We start from the raw sequence: 23275 nt of genomic DNA, 5'->3' as shown, positions 1-23275 counted from the left end.
TTATATTGTAAGCAACGCCAACCCTAGTCCCTATCGTTACCCAGACTATTCTTCACAGAGTAATGTTGTAATGTATGGAGATACAATACCATTCAAAAGTTTGTAGTCGAGTACATCTATGGCCTTAATACACCAAACCCCAAAAAATTGATACAAAAGGTTTTTCAACTGATTTCAATACATCCAGGTGTCCTTACTAACATACTGAAAATCTAGGAAAATCTAACTTCAGGAAAGGTGTCATTTTCAAGATCAAAGTTTTTCAAAATAAAGGTTATTACATGATAATTACATTATTAGCTAACTTCAAAAGACCTATTTATTTTATATTGGAAAGCTAGAAATGAAATGTATTTGTGAAAATGAAATGAAATTACATGTTTTTGTCAGCAATATATACTTGTCAAAATTGCCAGATGCTAACTTCCTTATATTGTTCAACTTCACTATGTCATGCTATTTGCATGAATTAACATGTTTTCAGGATCTGTTTGGTTGGAGTGCTGTTAGGGTGGATAAAGACACTACTGCTATGGTAATATCCATGTGCTGTTTGTCAGGGCACATCGTCAGTGATGAATCATGATGTCACTGGGTGTTTTGGGTCTTTCTGCAGCTGAACTGAACAGACTGAAGCCACTACTTGTGTAAGTAGAGGGCAAGATGAAATGGTTGGTACTGGAGGAAGACAATGTCCTGGAAGGAACATGGGGCTTTAGCATAGCTTTCAGATACGCCAGAGTAGGGCCTCTTGTAGCTTTGTAGGCAAGGGTCAGGGCCTTGTATTCAATTTGGGCATGAACAAGAGGAGTGACATGCAATGACATTTGCAAAGGTATTATTGCACAAGCCGGAAGACCAGTCAGGAGAGAGTTGCATTAGTTGAGGTCAGATGGACAGTAGGCCTACCAGAAATGGAGTCATTTAGGTCAGGCAAAGTCTGATTGTATGTATATTATTTAAGTTATTGAGAAGTGACATATGTCCATACACTCTTCTGAAGATATCTTTTGGCTTACTAGAAACAAAATAAGTATTTTTGTAATTTTGAGCCTGGCTTTTTCAGATTTTGAGTTTTTGCATTTTGAAATGTAATGCATATTTAATTAGACATAGTCTAATTACCATATTAAAACATAACATTTCTGAAAACTTGCAATACATTTTTTCTCACAAATATGTGAGTAATCAGCGGGTTAAGTTTCATGGTGATATCGGCAAGCTAAATTTTTTGGCCTATTCACCTGGAGTGTCTCTCGGCCCTTATAATAAGCCTATAGCAGCCATGTTGAAAATAACTAATTTCCCAAAGTCAGATTTTACTAGATTTTTAGTATGTCATTTAGGAGGTCCAATAGTAATATAATCCATGAAAAAAACTTTTGTATCAATTTTTTGGGGGTTAAACCCTAAATGTACTCGCCTATTGGTGTCACTCTAATTTTTCCAGTTATGGTCTGTAATTAATTTGTACATATCTATTTTATAGCTTTAAAGGGACACTGTGTGAGATTTTTAGTTGTTTATTTCCAGAATTCATGTTTCCCATTCACTAATGTTACCTTTTTCATGAATACTTACCACCACCATCAAATTCTAAGTATTCATTATGACTGGAAAAATGGCACTTTTCATACATGAAAAGGGGGATCTTCTCCATGGTCCGCCATTTTGAATTTCCAAAAATAGCCATTTTTAGCTGCAAAAATGACTCTACTTGGACCATACTAGAAAGTATTTGTTAATTTCTTAGTAAACTTTCATGTAAAGATCAAATTTGGCAATAGGCAGCCCAGTTTCAATGAGCAGCATAGTTGCCGTACCTTTTTTGACCATTTTCTGCACAGTGTCCCTTTAAATTATATAAAGGTAAGTACTGAACATGCAAAGTTGGAAAAAAGGTTTGATTGCGCATGAAGTTGGTTAAAAGAGTGAAATCTGTTTCACACATTTATTACACAAGAATGCATGTTTTAATCAATTTTTCTACAGACATTTCTTTGGTTTAGTGGAGAACTAATTGAACCATTGGAAAGCTGTTTCTGCCCTTTTCAAAGGTAGGTGTATGATGACATTTGTTGTTGCACTGCCGCCTCAACTACAAATTCAAGTCTAAGTAGCTGGATGAATTTCTAGCCATCAGAATAAACCTAATGGGACCTGTTATTACAAATTCATGATCCATTCGGCCACGTTTCAGTGTACAGCCATTATTGTGAAGCTAAGATTCTCCTTTTGTCAATGGTATGTACAGTATAACATCAAGCAATATTAAAGTTCGACAGGGGCAGACATCCGGTTTTGCATGCATGGGGCTCAGATAGAGATAGAGTTCTTTGGGGGGGTGGCAGGAGATTCTGGACAGCATCTTACCCAGAGAGTAAATCAATATAGAACCACAACTGGCTATTATTAATGCCAGAGGTGTCTACTTTTTGATTAGTCAAAAGTTAAGGATACATTTATTTTGGTCTTCTCTATGCGTACCTTTGAATAATGCTGAATGTAATGTATTGTTAAGTGTTGTCAATAATGTATATCATAGTTACTTTCCCCAATATCAAGTTGCTTATTTGTTGTATGCATTCATTTCAGTGAAGAATGACACAAACTGATTTCAAACCAGAAATGAAATTGAAATGGAATCCTGTACAGTATGCAGAGTGATTAACCAGCGCTCTACCCCATTGTTCTCAATGACTGAGGTACCCTGATCATGCTACTGTCCCACTGCACTGTTCCCTTCAGTTCTTGCACGGATGAGGCATAAATGCAGTTTTGTTGTGTGTGCAATGTGTGTGCTGTGGTGTGATGTGTGCCGCAATGTCAATAGTTTCCCACTGGGACTTTCACTTTCACTTGTAATGAAAGAAATTAAAAACTCCACTGATTAGAGAAGGGGTCAGGAACCTTTTTGGTGGAGAGAGCCATAAAAGCCAACTTAAAAAAAAAAAACATTTTCGTGAGAGCCATACCATTTTAAAAACACTGAATAGCATATATTACATTAAACCCAACAGTTTTAGAGTGTACTGTCAAGTTAAGTTTTATTGATAACAGGTAAGTATAGGGTTGCCAAATGTCAACTTCATTATGCCGAGGAGGGGTGTGGGGGTCCTCCCCCTGAACATTTGTATTTCTTAGATGTAATTCCGTATTTCAAGAGACAGTTGGCAACCCTAGGCAGGTAAGAGCCAGATACAGTTCCCAAAAGAGCCAGCTATGGCTCCCGAGCCATGGGTTCCCTACCCCTGATAGAGCGTGCTCATTTGCGTCATTGTGTTAAACGTGCATGGCCTGCTTAACTGTGAACAGCTTTACAGCCATACACACTAAACAAGACCTCCATGCCCATTACTTACATCTTCAAGGTTTGATCATTGCACATTTTTTCTTTTTTAAAATTGAAGTGTAAAGTGGAGGAACATAGTTTGCACTAGTAGACCAGTGTTTTTACACAATATTGTGTTTACAACAAGCTTGTTTTATTTTGAAGACCAACGCCATGAGTATGAGGAGTCCCACACAAGGACGAAAAGGGTGAGGGCAGGACACAGGGTTAAGTGGGCAAAATAACATTTAAGGTTAGCTGACTATAGATTTTCATTCATTTAAAATAGGCCGCAATATTAAGCAAACCAGTGGTTGCCAGGCTAAAAGGTCCCGCTGTTCAAAGGGTGTCAGATTTGTGTATTTCAGCTGCAGGTAGGGGTGCAAGACCCAGATGGCCAGGATAAGACCAGAACACCAGGAGTCTTTGGCACTCTTCTGTTAACATTGCTACACTGAGCCTTTTCAAATGAGGAACAGAAACAGGAACAATTGGCTTAAGATTTATGACCAAACCCAGATCAGTTTGAACATTCACACACACAAGTGCAATAACCTGGATGTGATACGATGACTATAAAAACACTGGCATCAGTCAATGGTGGAATGCTCCTTTCTGCTCCAAGCTTAACCGCGGGAGACACTAGTAGGTGTTCTAGAAATGAGCACCAAGTGCAAATGCAGAAGGTAAAAAAAGGCCACAATGAAATCAGTTACACTAACAGCTTGTTCAAGGATGGGCATAGTGCTATATTGTGAAGAGCTATGGGAGATTTTCAACCAAGACATGGTTTGTATTAGTGTCTGACCATTTTAAGATCCACAACGTCGACTTTTATTGGAGGTGTCAAAAACTGTAATTCATACATTGTCTCTAATAGTGTATCAATAGCACCAATACAGAATAATAGCCTTTTCCTTCGGGACCAACCATAAAATGTTTCACTCAGCTAAGGTCGGTGTGAAACTTGCAAATATCCCTTTCTATTGATTATTTATAGGGCTGGGACTCGATTAAAAATTTTAATCGCATTAATCCATAGGCTTTGAAATTAATTAATCGAATTAATCACATTTTAATCACATTTAAATATTTGCCTTGAGAACAGTGAAAAATGTTTTTTTTCATATGGTTTTGGAATAATTACAATAAATAAGCTTAATCTAAATATATTATTCATTTTTTAAAAGAAGAGAGAACTCTTCTCAATTTCAGCAGGCTGCTCACCATCAGGCATAATACTGCCCTCCACTGGTGTAATCCAAAACTATGCAGCTATATTATACTGCGATTAATTTTTTTAATCACGTTAATTAATTAATCGAATCGCGTGATTAATTAATCAAAATTAATGCATTAATGTCCCAGCCCTAATTATTTATGAATGCTTTGTATCAAGTCCTTTGATGCCAGTTCTTTCAATGACGCCATCATATAGGCAAGAAAACTTAACATCTAGTATTGCGCCATGTCATGTCATATCAATATTTACTGCAAATTTACCAATTTACCAACCTCGAAATGATCAACCATGTGTTTTCGCCTTTTTTCATCAAGGCATGATGGGCAGTAAACACTTTATTAACACTTTATAATAATGTCTGCTAAAGCATTAATAACACTTAGTCAATAATGAACAAATGATGAACAAAACATTAACAAAATGTTTGTGAATGAAATTTTATGTTAATATTTTATAATCATCAACATTTAAAATGTGTTTGTAAATTCATTAAAAAAATACTCTTTAAAAAGTTTATGAAATCTTGAACATATTATTTGTAGATGTTTTATAAAGCATGAATAAAATGTAGTTAATAATAAAAACATTTATTAATGTTTTGTTCATCATTAGTTAATTATTTACTCTAAGCAGACATCATCATCATCAAGTCTCACCAGTTTACATTACAAGGTTAAATTTATCATCTGTCTTTTGTGGATATAATGAAGTGTTTCCAGTAGCTTCAATTAACTGAAACTCTATAACAACATCGATTTTGTTATATAATAAAAGAGATTATTATGGGAGGTGTACTCCATGGATCTGTCCTCTATCCACTGTAGGTGTTTCAACTCAGTTGGTTCGATCATATACAGCTCAACATACATGTATATATACTAAATGTCACTTTTATATAATTTTTCCACAAGATCTTGCATTGATGGTGGTAGAGTCTGACTGTCAAGCAAAACCTCATTTAGCACATGCCAATGTTTCTCAATAGGGTAAAAGTTTGGACTGTGTGGGGGGCAACCCATGTGTTCAATCAGATGTATCCAATTAAGTATTGGGATCCCTTCCAAAATTAGAGCCCAATGACTCCAGGCATTGTAATCTTAGAATATGCCTTTGTCATCATCATTCACTATATTCAAGTACTCAGCTGACCTCCTTCTTTGAGCATAGGGTACTGTTACTAACCCTAAAGCTGTCATCAAATGTTTAAGTGATTGCTGATGCAAATGATTCGGTGTTCTTGAATAGACTAACACATTTTCCACAACCACAGGATGTGTCTTTTGTGTAGCCCCTTAATGCACGCCGTACCTCCTGTGGCACGCTGTAATTGACGTTGAAAGTTTAGTACTATAATACTACACCACTATGTGTGCACGGGGCCTTTTGTAATACATCACGACTTTGTCATTGCCATTCTGGTAACAGCTAATTTGTAATGCCGTGTCTTAAGGGGTTAAAGAAATTAGATGGAGCATGAGACATCATTTTCACTTATGGATAGGCCAACACAGTCCAGAGTCCATACCATAACCCCATTGAAAATCTTTGGAATGTGCTGGAGAAGATGTTGTGCAGCATTCAGACTCGATCATCATCCATACAAGATCTTGGTGAAAAGTGAATGTAACACTGAATGGAAATAAATCTTGTGGCATTGATTGCAGACACTTATCAAAATAGTGGCATTACATTACATTACATTACATTAGCATTTAGCAGACGCGTTTGTTCAATGCGACTTACAAGGAGCAATTTAAACAAGGACAAAGTAAGGCACAGTGTACAGTTGCAACACTGATAGCATTGTCCTACACAGAGTAAAGAAGAAGACGATGCATTAAAAAGTAGCAGAAATAAACAAAGACATCAAGGTGCAGTGTACAGTTGCAACACTGACAGCATTGTCCAACACAAGGTAACAGAAGCAACATTAAATAATAAGAAGGTAACAAGGCATTTTGGAAAATAAGCAAGACATCTAGGCGCAGTGTACAGTTGCAACACTGGCAACAATGTCCAACACAAGGATGAAGCAGAAGATAAGTAAGAATTTTAAAAGGATGTTAAAAAGCAAATTAGGTACATAAAAGAGGTTAGGTACAAAAGAGATGTTAGAGGCAGTGGCTTAAGGAAACACATTAGAGACTAATTAGAGACACATTAGAGACACATTAGAGACTAATTAGAGACTAAGGAAAGAGGCTAACACGAAAGGCTACAAGGTGAGTAGAATTAGTTATGTTAGAATGTTAAAGGGACACTGTGTGATATTTTTAGTTGTTTATTTCCAGAATTTATGCTACCCATTCACTAATGTTACCTTTTTCATGAATATTTACCACCACCATGAAATTCTAAGTATCTTTATGACTGGAAAAATTGCACTTTTCATACATGAAAAGGGGGATCTTCTCCATGGTCCGCCATTTTGAATTTCCAGAAGTAGTCATTTTTAGCTGCAAAAATGACTGTACTTGGGCATACTAGAAAATATTAGTTTATTACTTAGTAAACTATCATGAAAAGGTCAAATTTGGCAATAGGCGACACAGTTTCAATGAGCAGCATAGTTGCAGTACCTTTTTTGACCATTTCCTGCACAGTGTCCCTTTAAGCAGGGAAGCTTTCTCGGAAGAGGTGAGTCTTCACTAGCTTCTTGAAGGTTGAGAGGGATGACCCTGCTCTTGTAGCAACTGGTAGCTCATTCCACCATTGAGAAACAATGACAGAAAACCGTTTGGACTGGGGTTGCCTTGTATCAATAGAGGGCAAGGCTAAACGGTTGGAATTGGAGGAACGCAACGCCCTGGTAGGAATATATGGCTTGAGCATATCCTTTAGGTAAGCCGGAGCAGAACCTGCTTTAACTTTGTAGGCAAGGGTCAGAGCTTTGTGTTGGATTCGGGCAGACACTGGTTGCCAATGCAGGTTGGCAAAAAGTGGCGTGACATGCGCCCTTTTGGGTTGGTTGAACACCAGACGCGCCGTCGCATTCTGGACCATAAGTAAGGGTCTTATTGCACAAGCTGGAAGACCAATCAAGAGGGAGTTGCAGTAGTCACGGCGAGAGATGACCAATGCCTGTACCAGAAGCTGAGTGGCATATTGGGTCAGGTACGGTCTGATCTGTTTTCTATTGTACAGACAGAAGCGGCATGAGCGGGCAACCGAGGCTATGTGGTCTGAGAATGATAGATGGTCATCAATCATGACACCCAGGTTTCTTGCACACTTGTTTGGGGCGACAGTGGCTGAGCCCATATTGAAATGAGATCATGGCAACATGAGTCCTTGGCTGGGATCACCAGAAGTTCAGCTTTAGCTACGTTCAGCTGCAGGTGATGTTCCTTCATCCATGTGGATATGTCAGAGAGGCAGGCTGAGATGCGTGCAGAGACAGTGGAGTCCTCTGGATCGAATGACAGATATAGCTGTGTGTCATCAGCATAGCAGTGCTAGGAGAAGCCGTGAGCACGGATGACATTGCCCAGAGAGGTAGTGTACATGGCAAATAGGAGGGGTCCCAGCACTGACCCTTGGGACACCCCTGTTGACAGGTGATGAGTTGAGGACAATTGCCCTTGCAATGACACATTCAATCAGTGGTTCTTAACCTGGGGTGCGGGCACCCCCTGGGGGTGCGCCTGAGATTCCAGGGGGTGCGCAGAATTTTGTTTGTGTTGAGGTTGTGACCTAAATTATGCCTGCAAACATTATAGTTAGGTCAAATTAAGACCAAATAATAGCATGTTATGGTCCCCATTTTAAGTCATTAAGGTATTGATTAATGTCCCAAGCAAGAATCATTGTAATTAATCACTTAAAATATTTTTTAGTGCATGCACAGGAAGTTTGTGTTGGGGGTGCACGGCTTGTCTTTGGCGCAGGAAAGGGGGTGCGTTAAGTAAAAAAGGTTAAGAACCACTGTGTTAAATGACCGCCCAGAGAAGAAGGATTTAAACCAAGAATGAACTGTGCCTGTGATGCCCATGTTTGAGAGTATAGTAAGAAGTATGTTGTGGTTGACCGTATCAAAGGCAGCAGATAGGTCCAGCAGGATAAGTGCGGAGGATTTTCCTTCAGCTTTGTTAACCCTTAAATCATCTGTTACTGACAGTAAGGCAGTTTCAGCAGAGTGGAAACTTCTGAAGACTGTTTTTGGGTCAAGTAGGTCATTTTGAGTTAGGAAGTCATTGACCTGTTTTGCAACCGCCCTTTCAACAGCTTTTGATTGGAATGGGAGTAGTGAGACCGGCCGATAGTTTTCAACCTGAGCGGGGTTGAGCGTGTCTTTTTTTTAGTAGAGGTGTTAGACTTGCCTGTTTAAAGGCAGATGGAAAGACGCCAGAGGAGAGGGAGGTATTCATCACAGATGTGATTGCTGGGACCACTGTCTGGGCTATGGCTTGCAGCAGGGTTGTGGGGACAGGGTCCGGGAGGCAGATAGTAGGACGGCTACCAGTGATGAGCTTAGATACATTTCCCTCAGAGAGTGGGGTAAATTCAAACAGAGTTGAGCCATTGAGAGGGGCAGAGAGAGGTGACCATGTAATAGGACTGCTACATGTAGATGTCAGAGGAGTGCTTTCGGAGGTAGCAAGGCCCTTATCCGGGGGTAGCGAGTTGTGACTGGACGGGTCACAGAATTGTTTGCTGATGGCAGCTACCTTTTCTGTGAAGAAAGAGGTAAAGCTGTCAGCAGTGAGGTTAGTGTAGGGTGACCAGATTTTTGTAGTCTAAAACCGGCACACTCCCTGCGTGACTGAAGGACAATATTTGGCGGGCGGGTCTGGGGGTCCTCCCCCAGGAAAATTTTTATTTTTTAGATGCAATTTCCTGCATTCTAAGCAATTTTAGAGGTCGGAATGGCAAATTGCAACTGACTTCTTCAGACTTTCTATACAAGCGCTGGCTGCCATTAATTGTGGCAGGTAAACATGTAATCTTTTCCATATATTTACCCTGATAGACATGGCGTAATGTAGTGGGTGGCCAAAACCGGGACATATTTGTGTCCCGAGAGAGTTTGCTCGGGACATGGGACACACAACTCCAAACCGGGACTGTCCCGGTCAAACCGGGACGTCTGGTCACCCTAGGTTAGTGGCAGGAGGAGGAGGAGGATTCAGCAGTGTTTTGAAGGCGGAAAATAATTTACTTGTGTCTGAGGTGTTGGCATAGCCAAAGTGTGCCAAAATCAAAGCTAAAGGTGTTTCAACAGCATACTACAGTATGTGACCATTCTTTTGGTGACCACTTTCTTTTTTATATACTTTATATACTCTATATACTTAAAAAATGTATTTGCTCTATGGTTCCGTCCGTTGCATTTGAACTTTTTAATTGCTTGCAAGCACATCAGGTGTTCATGTCATCATTAGTCATATGCTCACAAATTCTCAGTCTTGTCTGTTTTATGCACCTCATATAACACATGCAGGACTGTAGAAAATATGCCGACAAAAATAACAACAATGTCTGAGCAATATTATGCCATGCAGTGTTTTTTACGCTTACTTAGAGTAGAGTGTTTTTAAAAAATATAATAAACACAAGTAGATTAATAAAAAATGATGTTAATTGGCGACAAACATCTGTGAACGGGCACCCATACATTAAGCGCATCAGAGGTTACCGACAGCAAGCGCTAAAAGAGACCACCTTGACCATCGTGCGGCTACCTGGCGTAGTGAGGAGGCAAATACCTCAGGATTTGTTTTACTTTGCTGAGGTTATGGTTGTGTACTCTGGGGAGAGTGGCAAGCCCAGGGCTGTTTGCTTTTGAGGTATGGTGGGTGGGGTGGCTAGGTAAAGGGATCCCAGGGACTGTTTACACCTGCAGAAAAAGGTGATGGACCTTTTTTTTCCTTCTTGGAGTGTGAGCCATAACAAAGTTCTTTTCATTGTATGAATATGACTCATTGATGGATTGACTTTATTTGACCAGTTGGTTTTAAAACATGACACCATTTTGCGGAGTCCATCTGATAAGTGTAATGTCTTGCTACTGACCCCCCTCCATCTCTTTTTCTCCCCTTCTCTCCCTCATTCAAACCGTCCGTGTGTGCGCACGCACGCACACACACACGCATGCACACACACACACACACACACACACACACACGCACGCACACACACACAGCCAGTCCCCTCTGTTTCTCTTTTACTCTCTCATTCACACCCTCACCACACACAGAGGTTGGCAGTGTGCACCGCTACGTACGTACATGGCCAGGTCACCTCTGTAGCTCTGTGCTGTCTCACACAGCCAAGTCGGACCAGAGTAGAGCAGATTAGAGCAGTGCAGCGCAGCGCAGAGCAGAGCTGCGTAGCCCTCTCCTCTCAGCCAAGCAGCACCTCTCCACTCCTTAATGCTGGACTGAAGGCACTCCAGCAGTCAAACTGGATGCCACTCAGACTACAGAGAAGATACAACACACAGTTTTCACTCAGTATCCATTCCTCACCCCATGCCATATCCTCTGGGATGAGACAAGGAGGAAGAAGATGAGACTTTTTTGGAGATATTTATCGAGTGAATGTTTGATTTCTTTTTCGTTGCTGCTGATGAAGGTTTGCCAACTGAATTTTTATGTTAGGAAACTCGACTTTGTTTTAACTTGGATTTGGAGAACCTGCTTTTGAAAGACAATACGTGAAATATTCACTTTTCCAATTGTCATCATCATCCGTTTTTTTTCCCTCTTTTTTGGAGGAAACATTTTAGGATCACCATGTCTGGTAAGTCTTTGTTAAGTTACCTCAATTCAGTTGTTAAAATGAGTTCTTTATTAATTTGAAATAATTGAAACAAACAAAATCTAAATGGAAACATTAGTAAATACAGGCCTACCAAAATTGTAAGATGCCATGTTAACTGTCAGTAACATGCACCTTTGTCTTTCCCCCTGGTCACATTTCAGGAGGCAAGATGCTGAAGCAGTGGAGATTCGCTGTTCTCCTCCTGTGCTTTCCAGCATCCCTTCATGGGGGGGCAGTCAGTGGACTGACTAACAGAGTGTAAGTATGTGTGTGTGTGTGTGTGTGTGTGTGCGTGTGCGTGTTTGTATGCATGTGTGTGTAATTCAGTTGGATGATTCTGTTTTACAAACTGTTAATCATTCATTATTATTCATGCATATCAATGAATACAAGGAATGCCATTTTCCTGACATGTTTCTGATACACAAAATGAATATCACTGAAATACAGCTCTCCACCAATGAGGTGACAATGTGAGAAGAGGGGTTAAAGAAGTTACAAAAGCAGCTTGATGCTATTGTGTGATAAGAAAAATATAAAACATGACACGATAAATATAACCTAGTAACCTACTGTTTACTTGAAATGGATGTACTGTTTAACCTGGGCAGCAGTGTTTAAAGATGCAGCAGGGCAGCTATGTTTTGACTGAAATGAAATGGCTAGTATCCTAACATGTGACTACTGTATATACAGCATCCTCTGATGACAGTGGTGGTGCTGGGTGGTGTGTGAACCACTCCACTGTGTTTTATACTGACGATAGGGGGCCCAGAAATGAAATCCTGTTGGCCTGAGTTATGTTACATGGCTTGTTGGTTATAATGCCACCTACTGGTTAAGCAGTATAATGCATTATTGATGTGCTACTGTAACGTCAAATGGGGACTCACTAGTTTGACGCCGTGTCGGCCCAGATGGGCAGGATTTGGGTTGTGCATACTCGTGGATTTGGGAGCTCGTGCACGAGAGTGCTGGGTGCACAGCTATAGTGCTGGGTATGCCCGTATTAGTTACGCACTGAAACAGTGCATGAAGTGCAGAAGTGCGCCATTTGATTTTCTGCACCTGGGGCAGCTGTCACTCTGAATGACGTAAGGCGCAAGTACAGCCCTCCCGGGCGACACGGCGTCAAACTAGTGAGTCCCACATCAAATGGACAGCCAACAGTTAGGGAGTCAGTGGTGGCACACTCACCATCATCAGTGATGGTGATAGGTAACCGAGATTCAGACACTACAAAACCAAACATTTCTAGTTTTTCATCAGATGACACTACTGTAGTCCTCCAGGCGGAGGAGTTCGTCCCACAAAGAAATGAATTTTAGTATAAAGTAGATCGTCTGAGGTCTCCCATACTGTGTCGCTGCACAGGATTTCGGTTTAAAGTCTTGGTGCAGCTTGATTGCAGGTCCTCTACTGTATTGATGATGTACCTTACCACGGTTAAGTACAGTGATAGTGTAATACTACATACAGTAATGCAGTGCACTTTAACCTTGTCCAGCCTGGAGAGTAGGTCTGGGATTTTGGACGGAACTAGGGCTCCTATGTGATTAGTGTTGAATGCTAATGTTGAGAGGTAAATGGTGTGATGCAGACTCACAACAGCAACCAGACATTTTTTGCTGCCAACTCTTCTAAAATTGTTCTGTTGAAGTGTTATCTGTTGTTCCGTCATCTGTTAAATTGAATATAATGAAATGTTGCTTTCCATTTCAATATACAAGTACAGTAGTATAATCCCTAAACAGAAGCCTGTGTTTGACAGGAAACGGACGGTGACTGACGCCCAGCTGATGCACGACAAGAGCCGGGCGTTGCAGGCCTTCAAGCGTCGCCTCTGGCTGCACGAGCTCCTACAGCAGGTCCACACGGCTGTGCTGCATGACATAGCAGTGATCCGCAACCCCACAGCAAGCAGGCCGGGGCCGGCGCCGCGGCTCAAGCCTGCACGGGTGTCGAAACAAACACAGCCCCTGGCCTTCCCCATAGACGGGGCCGGAGCCGGGACCCACGTGGTGAGCTCCCCACAAGAGACTGAGAAAGCTTCCGGCTTTAGGGGCCAGTCGGCGAAGGGGCCGGGTCAAAGGAGGAAGGCCACCACCTGGTATGGGAAGTGGAGTCAGAAGGAGAAGAGGAGGCGGCACAACGCAGCAGTGTAAGCACAGGAGTGACAATAACAGCAGGACTCTGAAGAAGGTGTAGCAACACCGAAACGTCAGTCGGGTGTGTGCACAGAATAAAGTCTTGAAAACTAAGCTGCAGTGTGCTCCAGCCTCTCCTTTCCAGTGTGATGCACCTGCAAGCTGAGGGATGATGCGTCCCAATTCTACTAACAGCAGGAACTTTTGTTACACAGAGAACAATTTTGACATCACACACTGGCAGTGATGCTCAAGCAAGTACAGCAAGTACAGGGATGATTTATATTAGCAGAAGACTGATCAGCTGTTTACACTACATTACATGAAGTCTTCTGCTATAGGAGTTTTATCTGCCACCCTCTGCTCCTAAAAGCTGACTCTCTCCACCAGGTCTGGGCTGGGCTGAAAAATCATGCTTCAAGATCGGTCCGTCCGGCATTGGGAGAGAAAATAAAGCCTGTGGCAACAGTTTTAGTAATCTATAACGAGCTATTTTAAAAATATATATATATTTTATGCCTTTATTTGATAGGACAGTCTGAGATGGTGACAGTAAGTGAGTGGGACAGAGAGATGGGGTGGGATCGGGAAATGACCCCGGCCAGAACCGGGGTCCCTGAGGGCATGCAAGCCCATACATGGGGAGCTTAGCGGGTTGCGCCACAGCGGCCCCCATTACGAGCTATTTTGAGCACAGCAGCCAAAATGAATATTTAAATCTGACTTGGAAAGGTCATCTGTGGCGGCATGAGGACTGATACCCCTGCGTTGGGGGAAAGAACAGGCCAAAAATCATCAGCAGTCCAACAGGCAAATGCCCTGTATGCCTAATGGCCAATTCAGCCATGCTCTCCACTCATCTAGATGAGTTAATACAATGATCTGCATTAATTGCACAGGTGGAACAAGGTGATTTGGATTATAAGATGCTGGACTGAAGCATCTAAAACAAGGATTCCTATCCTCGCACACCTGTTACAACGATTTGGCATTCATTAGAATAAATATTACTATATTTCTATTAGTATACATTTAGTACACACAGAAAATGATGAATAGCCTTAATTTATTTAGAGAAATATTTAATTTATGAATGTACATGTGTACTGCTGAACAATTATTTATTTTGTATTGTTTTATGGGTGTGGTGGTGATGATTGTTGTTTATGCCTTGTAACCTTGTGTTGTTTATGACTTTTTTATTCCTTATTGTATTTTTTTCTTTCATTCTTTCTTTTTCCCCCAAACTGTCTGATCAACACATTTTGCATGATCAGTATCACAATATAATAATGCCCCTACTGGTAAAGAACAGAACAGCCATGCACTGACAAAAACTACAGCATAAGATGTGACATGATTAAAGAAATACACTTAAAATCGGTTAAGTCATGCCTCCAATTTCACTGCCAGGCTAGAAACTACGTTGCTGAACTTGTAAGACATGATTATACATAATTAAGTTACAGGAGAGCCGTAACATGCGAAACAGTGACATCTTGGTTTTAATATAGATCGTTATTAGTTCATGTGACTTTTCATTTTGATATAAGCCTAGATTATTAGATCGTCTGACTAATAGACTATCATTTCTTTGATAAGACATGATTAGTAACCTTCATGCTATTTTAAATGCATTTTAATTCATTTTTTTTCTGCCTTCAATGTTACGGGCATGGCAATGATCTAGACTCCAGAAACCAGAGTGGGCAAAGCAAACAGCGCAATCTCCCTCTTCCTATTCTAAGAGCTTCTTTATGGGCCATTAAGGGCGACCTGCTGATAAGGGGTCTCTGCTAATGCAGCAGCCAGTCTGATAGGTCCGTATTAGAGTACACACCAGCCACGCAACAACACTGAGGTGCATTTCTGGAAAGCGTAGTCGTTAGCAGTTAACAACTTCTGTAGTTGCCAATGGGAAATTGCATTGCAACCAACAAAGTACCTAACATAGTTAGCAACTACGCTTTCCAGAAATGCAACAACACTGAATGGTGCCTTACATCAGGACTGGCTAGTGACCAAAAAAACGGCCTGGGCATTTTTGGCATCTAGAGTAGTAGCCCCTCACGCAGTACCGCCTGACGCAACCATCTCATCTAAATTGTAGGCTTACCTCTAAAGGTACAATACAATCAAAGCAAAAATCCAAAAAGTATCAGCCCCTGTGGACTGTTGGGAAAATGCCCTATATGCCCAGATGATCAGTCCAGCCCTGCCTTAGACTAGCCTATACTTTCACTGACACGGTTACTGCTGTTGTCAAATATTAGCAACATCACACCTACAGTTCCTGTTAATAGAAGTCCAAAGTGGTTTCAATGTTAAAGAACAATGTGTTATTGCAAGAACTATATTTCATGTAATTGTTGATAACTGAAAATGTTAATTCCATTTTGCGCAGTGGGAATGGCCATCTTTCACTTTAAATCCTGAGGTTCACTCAACCACAACGAATTAGGATCCAGATTCAACAGGTGTCTGTTTGCCAACCCACTGACGCTGAGTGACCACAGCTACTGGATGTAAAATGAGAGCAGCATCAGAAAGGGTTTTTGTAATAAATATTTTAAAGACTTTTTTTTCTGTTCGAGAGCCATGCTTATTTTACCAATGACTGATAAAATTACACTTTGGTTTACATAACAATACAATACCATAAAAATGGCGGTGAGTACATTCTTGCATTTCTGATTTGATTAAAAAAATCTCTAAAATGCATATAATCGTTTTTCTTTTAAGCCTGTAATTAATATTTTCAGACAATTTCTTACATTGGTCAGCCCTTTCTCAACACAACAAACCAAGAGAAATGACTATGCAGTTTTGAAATGCAAATAAAACTGATTTTACAACAACACTGAATTTCTAAGTCTTTTCCACCTTTAGCAAAAAAAAATAAAATCCAGTCTATTAAAGCCTCATTTGTTCTCCTGTATGTTTTTGTTTCATTTTCTTCTGCCGGCTGCCGACTTCCAGGCACACAACACCTACGCCGTGATCTTTGCCTGCACCTGCGGAGTGATCCTGGGCATCGGTTTCTTCGCCAACCTCCTGGTCTTCTCGCTCTTCGCCAAGTACAACACGCTGAGAAAGAACCGCCTGGACGTCCTGCTGCTGAGCATGGCCCTGGCGGACTTCCTGACGCTGCTGCTGATCCCCTTCACGCTGCACTCCGCCGTCAGCTTCACCTGGCCCCTGGGGGACGTCTCCTGCAAGGTCTACCAGTTCCTGCTGGCCTTCCTGCTGGCCGCCAGCACCTACTCCCTGTGCGCCGTGTCCATCGCCCGGGCCATGATCATCACCAACCCCTACCATCCGCCCACCATGGACCTGGTGGTGCTGATGTTCGTGCTGGTGTGGGCCCTCAGCTTCTTCATCAGCCTGCCGCTGCGCATCTTCGCCACCAAGGAGAGCCTGGGCTCGGGCGTGAACAACGTCAGCTTCTGCCTGCCCACCATCCACGAGCACCACTACCAGGTGGTCCTCAGCCAGTTCGTGCTCTACTACTTCGTGCCCATGCTCATCATCGCCGTCAACTACGTGCGCCTGACGCTCTCGCTGCACAAGAGCCCCGTGATGTCGACGGCGAGCGCGCGGAACACTCGGCGGGCGTCGCTCATGGTGTTCCTGGCGGCGGGGACCTTCTCCGTGTGCTGGTTGCCGGGGTATGTGCTGGAGCTGTGCGTCTACCTGGGCCTGTACCGGCACGGGCAGCTGTGGGAGATGTTCTACTTCGCCTGTACCGTGCTGCAGTACCTGCACCCCTGCGTCAACCCCATGCTCTACGTGCTGCTGTCCAAACGCTACCGGCACGGCAGGAGAGGAGTGTGCCTGCTCAACTGCCACAGGGCCAGCAGGGTGCACCCCCAGATCGTCAGCGTCACGGACAGTTTCAATTAACCCCTTAAGACACGTCTTTATAAATGTGTTGTTACCTGCATGGTAATGACCAAGTCGTGGTGCATTACTAAAGGGCCTGCGGGTAGCGCTTTAGAATAAGGCTCTTCTAATAAGCGCTTATAGTCACTAGTAAGCAGGTAAGCAGGTAGTAATATCCTTACAAGTGTCCAATAACATGCTTATTAACTTTGTTAACATGCTTATTAGCGTTGATAACATCTGATGAGTAACTTCATTTGAGTCAAAGCATGAAAATCGGTACACATGGCAGCCATCTTGAAAATTTTGTTTTTTTCGCGACGCCTCCATATCTAGTATTAGTCAGCATATCAAGATGGATATGTGTACCGATGTAAATAATAACACTAAAAAAATAAACCACTATAAACACATAATAAGCAGTTTATAAGATGTTAACAAAGTTAATAAGCATGTTATTGGGCACTTGTAAGGGTATTACTACCTGCTTACTAGTGACTATAAACGCTTATTATAGGAACCTTATTCTAAAGCGTTATCGGCGAAGGTTGTGTCATAGTATTGTAGTGCTATGGTAGTTACATTTCAATGACTATTACAGCGTGCCACTGGAGGTACGGCGTGCATTAAGGGGCTACGCAAAAAAAAAAAGAGTGGCAAAAAAAAGGGAATGCAAGAGTCAAGACAATGATTACAGCACGCGAATGAGGGCCACCTTCTTTTGCCCCAGTTTGCTCTCCTCCTTATCCTATTCAGATTTTCTCACATCACCACCCCAAACCTCTACCGGTAAGGCTGTACAGTATAAATATGTCTCTTACAGATCACGTTTAGGTGTGTTGATGCCACACATCTCAAAATGGCAATCCAACATGGCATCTCCCTGACAGTCCCTCCATTGCTCTCGATAGGCTGCTTTGGGTCTGTCTATATTCCATCAAACATTTCTCTGTATTTAATGGTTTCAAAGTAATGCTATATTGAAAGTTTTTCATGCGATTTTAATCATTTCAAAGTAATGGTGTATTGGAAGCTTTCTTAATGCCCTTAGAATGAGCAGCACTATTCGCTTGTTTAACCAAAACAGCAAAAAATATTAAAGAATATATCTAAAGTAATATTTCAAATGCAGCAGTCTAGCTCAGTTTTGTTCTCCACCAAATATGCACACCTGGGCCATTTCCATTCTATATTGGAGTATCACTTCAATCTGGCAATGAGATAAAACTACTGCTTGTAAGGAAGTTCTACTGTAAATTATTTACTTTCAAATGTCTACTCCAGAATATTTTCCTATGAGAATTGACCATTACACTTTAATTATTCCACACATCTACTGTACATGACCGTGTAATAGCACTTGTAAAAACACGTATTTAAACTGCCCCATGGGGTGGGTTTTACTGTAAGTATAACCGTTTTAAGTACACAATTGTATGTTGTAAGGTGAAATAAATATAAGTAGTTGCTATCTCTGTAGTTTCCCACACACCTGTATGATGACACTAGGGAATTATGTTAATACATTTGCATCATTTTGCTCTAGTATTTGGGCTTTCATTTCCCACATTCAGGTATTTTCATCTCAATAAAAACCTGGCGGTTAAAAACTCAGTGCACTGCTCCACCCATTGTTTCTGTTCATTGTGCGTACATTGCACGCTGCCAACACAACAGTAAGCTACCACAATTGAGAGAAGATTAATATAACACACCATGAAGTAAGCTGACAAACGTTTTCTTATAAGCTCACCGCACAGCATGCTTTATTGCAATTCAAAGTAAACATCCTCCTGTGTCCAGAAGCAGACTGAAGAGGGGCCTGTGTTTCACAGTTCTATGTTGCAGGTTTGTGGCTAAAGTAACTTCTGGTTTCTGGTTTGCGTCATGGTCTTCCCATGACCTGGCTTGGTTTCCTGTCTAGCGCTCCTCTGTGATACTTCAACACTCCCTCCCACATGTCACATGGGACTCGCCTGCTCGGCACCTGCCTTCACATGCACACAAAGACCACCATCAACAGTAGTCCTGTGTTCAATTTACTTACTACTCACTTTGCACTAATTTGCTAAGTGGTTAGCAACAATGCTTTTGAGAAATAGCCAGTATGCAACAAGATGAATCGCAATGTGGAAAAAAACATACTAGTCTCTCAGTTTGACTTTGGAAATGCAAGATGGGCATTTCTATTGTTTCATTTGTTTAAAAAAATACCTTATATTTTTGGGGTTAAATGAAATCATTCTATAAAGCACATTTACAGTGAAGCTTACTTGTGTCTCTCCTACCTGGTCGCTGTCCTGAGTAGACTGAATGGTGCAGTATAACTCTGGCTTCTCTTCCCTGTACCCAAAACATACAAAGTTGAGGACATTTTAGTCCAGATAGTTTATAAGGGTTGGAGCAGGCGTCACCCAACAGTTTTTCTCTTCCTTTTTAAGGGTGCTGACCAAAATATTGTAAAACTGAAAAATGAAAAAAGGTCGCACCATGCATAGGTTTCTTTATTACACAGGCGCATTTCGGCGTTCTGCACACTGAGGAAGGCAGAACACCGAAACGTGTCTGTGTAATAAAGAAACCTATGCATGGTGCGACCTTTTTTCATTTTTCAGTCCAGATAGTTTAGAAATTTAACTCAGATACTGACCCATTGACATACAGCATTCAATGTGAGCTTGCATAAAGTAACAGTCATACAGCATACCCTTAAAATGGAAATGTGTATATTCATGAATTCTAGTTTCTTAGTACGGCAATGCATTTTAATTTACCCTTAAAATGGAAATGTGCATACATACAGTGCCCTCCATAATTATTGGCACCCCTGGTTGAGATGTGTTAAAAGCCTTAAAATAAATTCAGTGTTTATTGCAGAAGAATACTGTCACACTGAAAATCGTAGGAAAATGTAGCCTTCAACTCAAATGAATTGTAAGAAAATAAAAAAATCCCTGACTGAAAAATAATTATTTTTCATTAAATCACCTGTTCCACAATTATTGGCACCCTTAACAATTCCCAGGAAATAAATATAATTGAAGCATTTCTGTTATTTATACAGTAGTTTACAAAGTTTACCAGAGTATGTAGGAACATTTAATTAGTAATTCATCACTTCCTGTTTCCCTGGGGTATAAATATGACGTGACACCGAGGCCATTTCTCTTATCCACTCTTAAACATGGGAAAGACAAAGGAACACAGCATACAAGTGAGGCAGATGTGCGTCGACCTTCACAGGTCAGGCAGAGGCTACAAGAAGATTGCCACTCAACTGCAGCTGCCCATATCCACTGTGAGAGGAATAATTAAGAAGTTCAAAACAACTGGAACAGTGGTAAACAAGCCTGGACGAGGACCCAAGTTTATTTTGCCACCACGCACAGTGAGGAGGATGGTAAGAGAAATCAAAAGATCTCCAAAGCTCACTGTTACAGAATTACAACACATGGTAGCATCCTGGGGTCACAAAGTTTCCAAATCAACCATCAGGCGCTGTCTACACGCCAACAAGCTGTTTGGGAGGCATGCACGGAGAAAACCTTTCCTCACTCACAATCATAAATGCAAGCGTCTGGAGTTCGCCAAGCGGTATTGGGGCTTCAACTGGGACCGTGTGCTTTGGTCAGATGAGACCAAGATTGAGCCTTTTGGCAACAAACACTCTAAGTGGGTCTGGCGTACCACGAAAGATGCGCATGCTGAAAAGCACCTCATACCCACTGTGAAGTATGGGGGTGGGTCAGTGATGCTGTGGGGCTGTTTCGCTTCCAAAGGCCCTGGGAACCTTGTTAGGGTGCATGGCATCATGAATACTTTGAAATACCAGGACATTTTAAATCAAAATCTGTTGCCCTCTGCCCGAAAGCTGAAGCTGGGTCGTCACTGGGTCTTTCAGCAAGACAATGACCCTAAACATATGGCCACATCTACACAGAAATGGTTCACCAGACACAAAATCAAGCTCCTCCCATGGCCATCTCAGTCCCCTGACCTCAACCCCATTGAGAACCTGTGGGGTGAGCTGAAGAGGAGAGTACAGAGGAGAGGACCCAGGTCTCTGGATGATTTAGAGAGATTCTGCAAAGAGGAATGGCTGAAGATCCCTCTTTCTGTCTTTTCCCATCTTGTGAAACATTATAGGAGAAGATTAGGTGCTGTTTTGTTGGCAAAAGGGGGTTGTACAAAATATTAACACCAGGGGTGCTAATAATTGTGACACACATTATTTGATGTCAAATAATTATTTCTTTATGTGGGATTTTTTCCCCACTGAATAAATGCACTTGTATTGAAGGTTGGATTTTTCTCTTTTTTTCCATTAAGGTCCCATATTATTTAGAAAAAAAATAAAATAATTGGAAGCTAAAAAACACATCTCAACCAGGGGTGCCAATAATTATGGAGGGCACTGTACATGTAAGATGAATTGTTATTTTCTTACTGATAGTTGCTAGTCATAAACAACAGGGTGGTCAGTAAAATCTTGAATCTTGTGGCCAGTAAAATCTTACAACAACAAATGGCATTTGTACTTCAATAGTGTTAATATTCAGCATGAAAATACAAGAGTAGCATTTATATTCTACATGACATCATGTGTAGCGGCTACAGCATGAATTGGAGAGGGTGAAGATAAGATGGAAGGCTGTGTTCCTGATGCCGCATGCAGATGTGTACTTTGCCATTCTGGTTAGGATTTTGTAATTTCGCAGTGCGCATGTGCGCAGCGCAGATTGCCACTTCCTGCGTCATCATGAACGAGCCCATACTCACATTGAGCAGGCGAAGCAGGACCAGTCGTCTTGTCTCCTGCGGCCATATGAGAGAGGCCAGGGGCATTGCTGCTTCTCCCAGCCCCCCTTCCTGGACCTCTGGGGGTCAACCTGAGAGCTGATGCACTCGGCTTTGGCTGCACACACACATGGAGAGGACCCAGGTCCAAACCTGTCACACACACACACACACACACACACACACACAAAGTCCTCTCTCCATCAAATTTTGAAGTGCAATAACTCCGTCCAAATTATTTTTCTAGCAATATAAGATGTCTATGTCGGTTTTCCAATGTTCCAGTGTCTGATTGGTTTTGCATCAGAACGAGTCTAACAAATGAATTGGCCCCATTTAATTTTGTATCTTTAATGCGCTAGATGTCTTTCCATCAACATTTTAGAAGAATAGAATTCATAGTTTGTGATTAGAATGTAGGAAAAAGAATATCACGTCCATGGCACAAAAACGATTTGGGCAGCAAGAAGAGATTTGAGTTATATGAATGAAAGTTTGTAGCAAAGCTTCAGCAATTATATAATCATGATAATGATTCATGATGTGGTTCGGCGACAGCCACAACAGCCAATGAACAGAATGTCGCACAGAACAGAATGTCGAAATGCTTAACATTCTGCTTTTAGCGGTTCAAGTCTGTCACCTATGTCGTTCGTGTGGCTCTTGCTCTGTAATATTCCAGAGACGCTTTGAAGCTTTTGTCTCTTTTGGTGTGTTGGAGGTATTAGTAGTGGCGTCAACAATGATCGATTCGGCGATGCAATCCAATGCGGGGCTTCGACGATCCAGAATCGATCCGGCAAGTTCCAGAATCGATCCGGCAATTTTTTTAAGTTTCAATTACTTCCATGGATATTTCGGGAGCAAATGAATGTTAAATTAAATAAAAGCACTTCAAAACATTGCAAGACTGATACAGACAGATACAGACTGATGCAGAAAACAGCCAATAAATTGTTGCTCAGTATCTGACTTGTATTGCCTCATCATGACTGATTAAACATTTGCTTTGCTTTCAGTAGAAATGTAATGCATTGCAATGCATTGTAGAATTGAATCGGATCAGATCGGATCGCATAGAATCGTGATCGAATCGGATTGTGAGGGCAGTGC

At 41.5% G+C, this 23275-nt stretch overlaps 3 protein-coding genes across 5 annotated transcripts in view; 2 read left to right on the top strand and 1 right to left on the bottom strand.

The window, feature by feature from the left end:
• The window catches only part of LOC134447909 (cytosolic carboxypeptidase 2-like), a 46900-nt gene that overhangs the window by 3489 nt on the left and 20136 nt on the right, over positions 1 to 23275 (bottom strand). The window contains exons 17-19 of one of the 3 annotated variants that reach the window (XM_063197626.1): positions 22145 to 22315; positions 19654 to 19708; positions 19085 to 19356 (exon numbers count right to left, since the gene is read on the bottom strand). In XM_063197626.1, coding sequence (XP_063053696.1) covers positions 19251 to 19356; positions 19654 to 19708; positions 22145 to 22315 — 332 coding nt within the window. In that variant the 3' untranslated portion in view covers positions 19085 to 19250. Of the gene's footprint in view, positions 1 to 19084; positions 19357 to 19638; positions 19709 to 22144; positions 22316 to 23275 lie in introns of those variants that run through there. The other 2 variants (XM_063197627.1, XM_063197628.1) reach the window with 2 other exon arrangements.
• pthlhb (parathyroid hormone-like hormone b) lies at positions 13040 to 13501 on the top strand. The gene has a single exon (XM_063197864.1). The coding sequence runs from the start codon at positions 13040 to 13042 to the stop codon at positions 13499 to 13501; it is 462 nt and encodes a 153-aa protein (XP_063053934.1).
• Positions 16299 to 17433, top strand: LOC134446947 (galanin receptor 2b). The gene has a single exon (XM_063196240.1). The coding sequence runs from the start codon at positions 16421 to 16423 to the stop codon at positions 17384 to 17386; it is 966 nt and encodes a 321-aa protein (XP_063052310.1). The 5' UTR covers positions 16299 to 16420; the 3' UTR covers positions 17387 to 17433.

The sequence above is a fragment of the Engraulis encrasicolus genome, chromosome 4 (assembly GCF_034702125.1).
Source record: "Engraulis encrasicolus isolate BLACKSEA-1 chromosome 4, IST_EnEncr_1.0, whole genome shotgun sequence".
NCBI classification, from domain to species: domain Eukaryota; kingdom Metazoa; phylum Chordata; class Actinopteri; order Clupeiformes; family Engraulidae; genus Engraulis; species Engraulis encrasicolus.
The sequence above is the reverse complement of the archived record's forward strand: the minus strand, read 5'-3'. Positions and strand labels throughout refer to the sequence as shown.

Bases quoted from the DNA above. Each gene is read 5' to 3' on its own strand.
- LOC134446947 (XM_063196240.1), top strand. From the start codon at position 16,421: ATGTTTTTGTTTCATTTTCTTCTGCCGGCTGCCGACTTCCAGGCACAC.
- pthlhb (XM_063197864.1), top strand. From the start codon at position 13,040: ATGTTGCTTTCCATTTCAATATACAAGTACAGTAGTATAATCCCTAAA.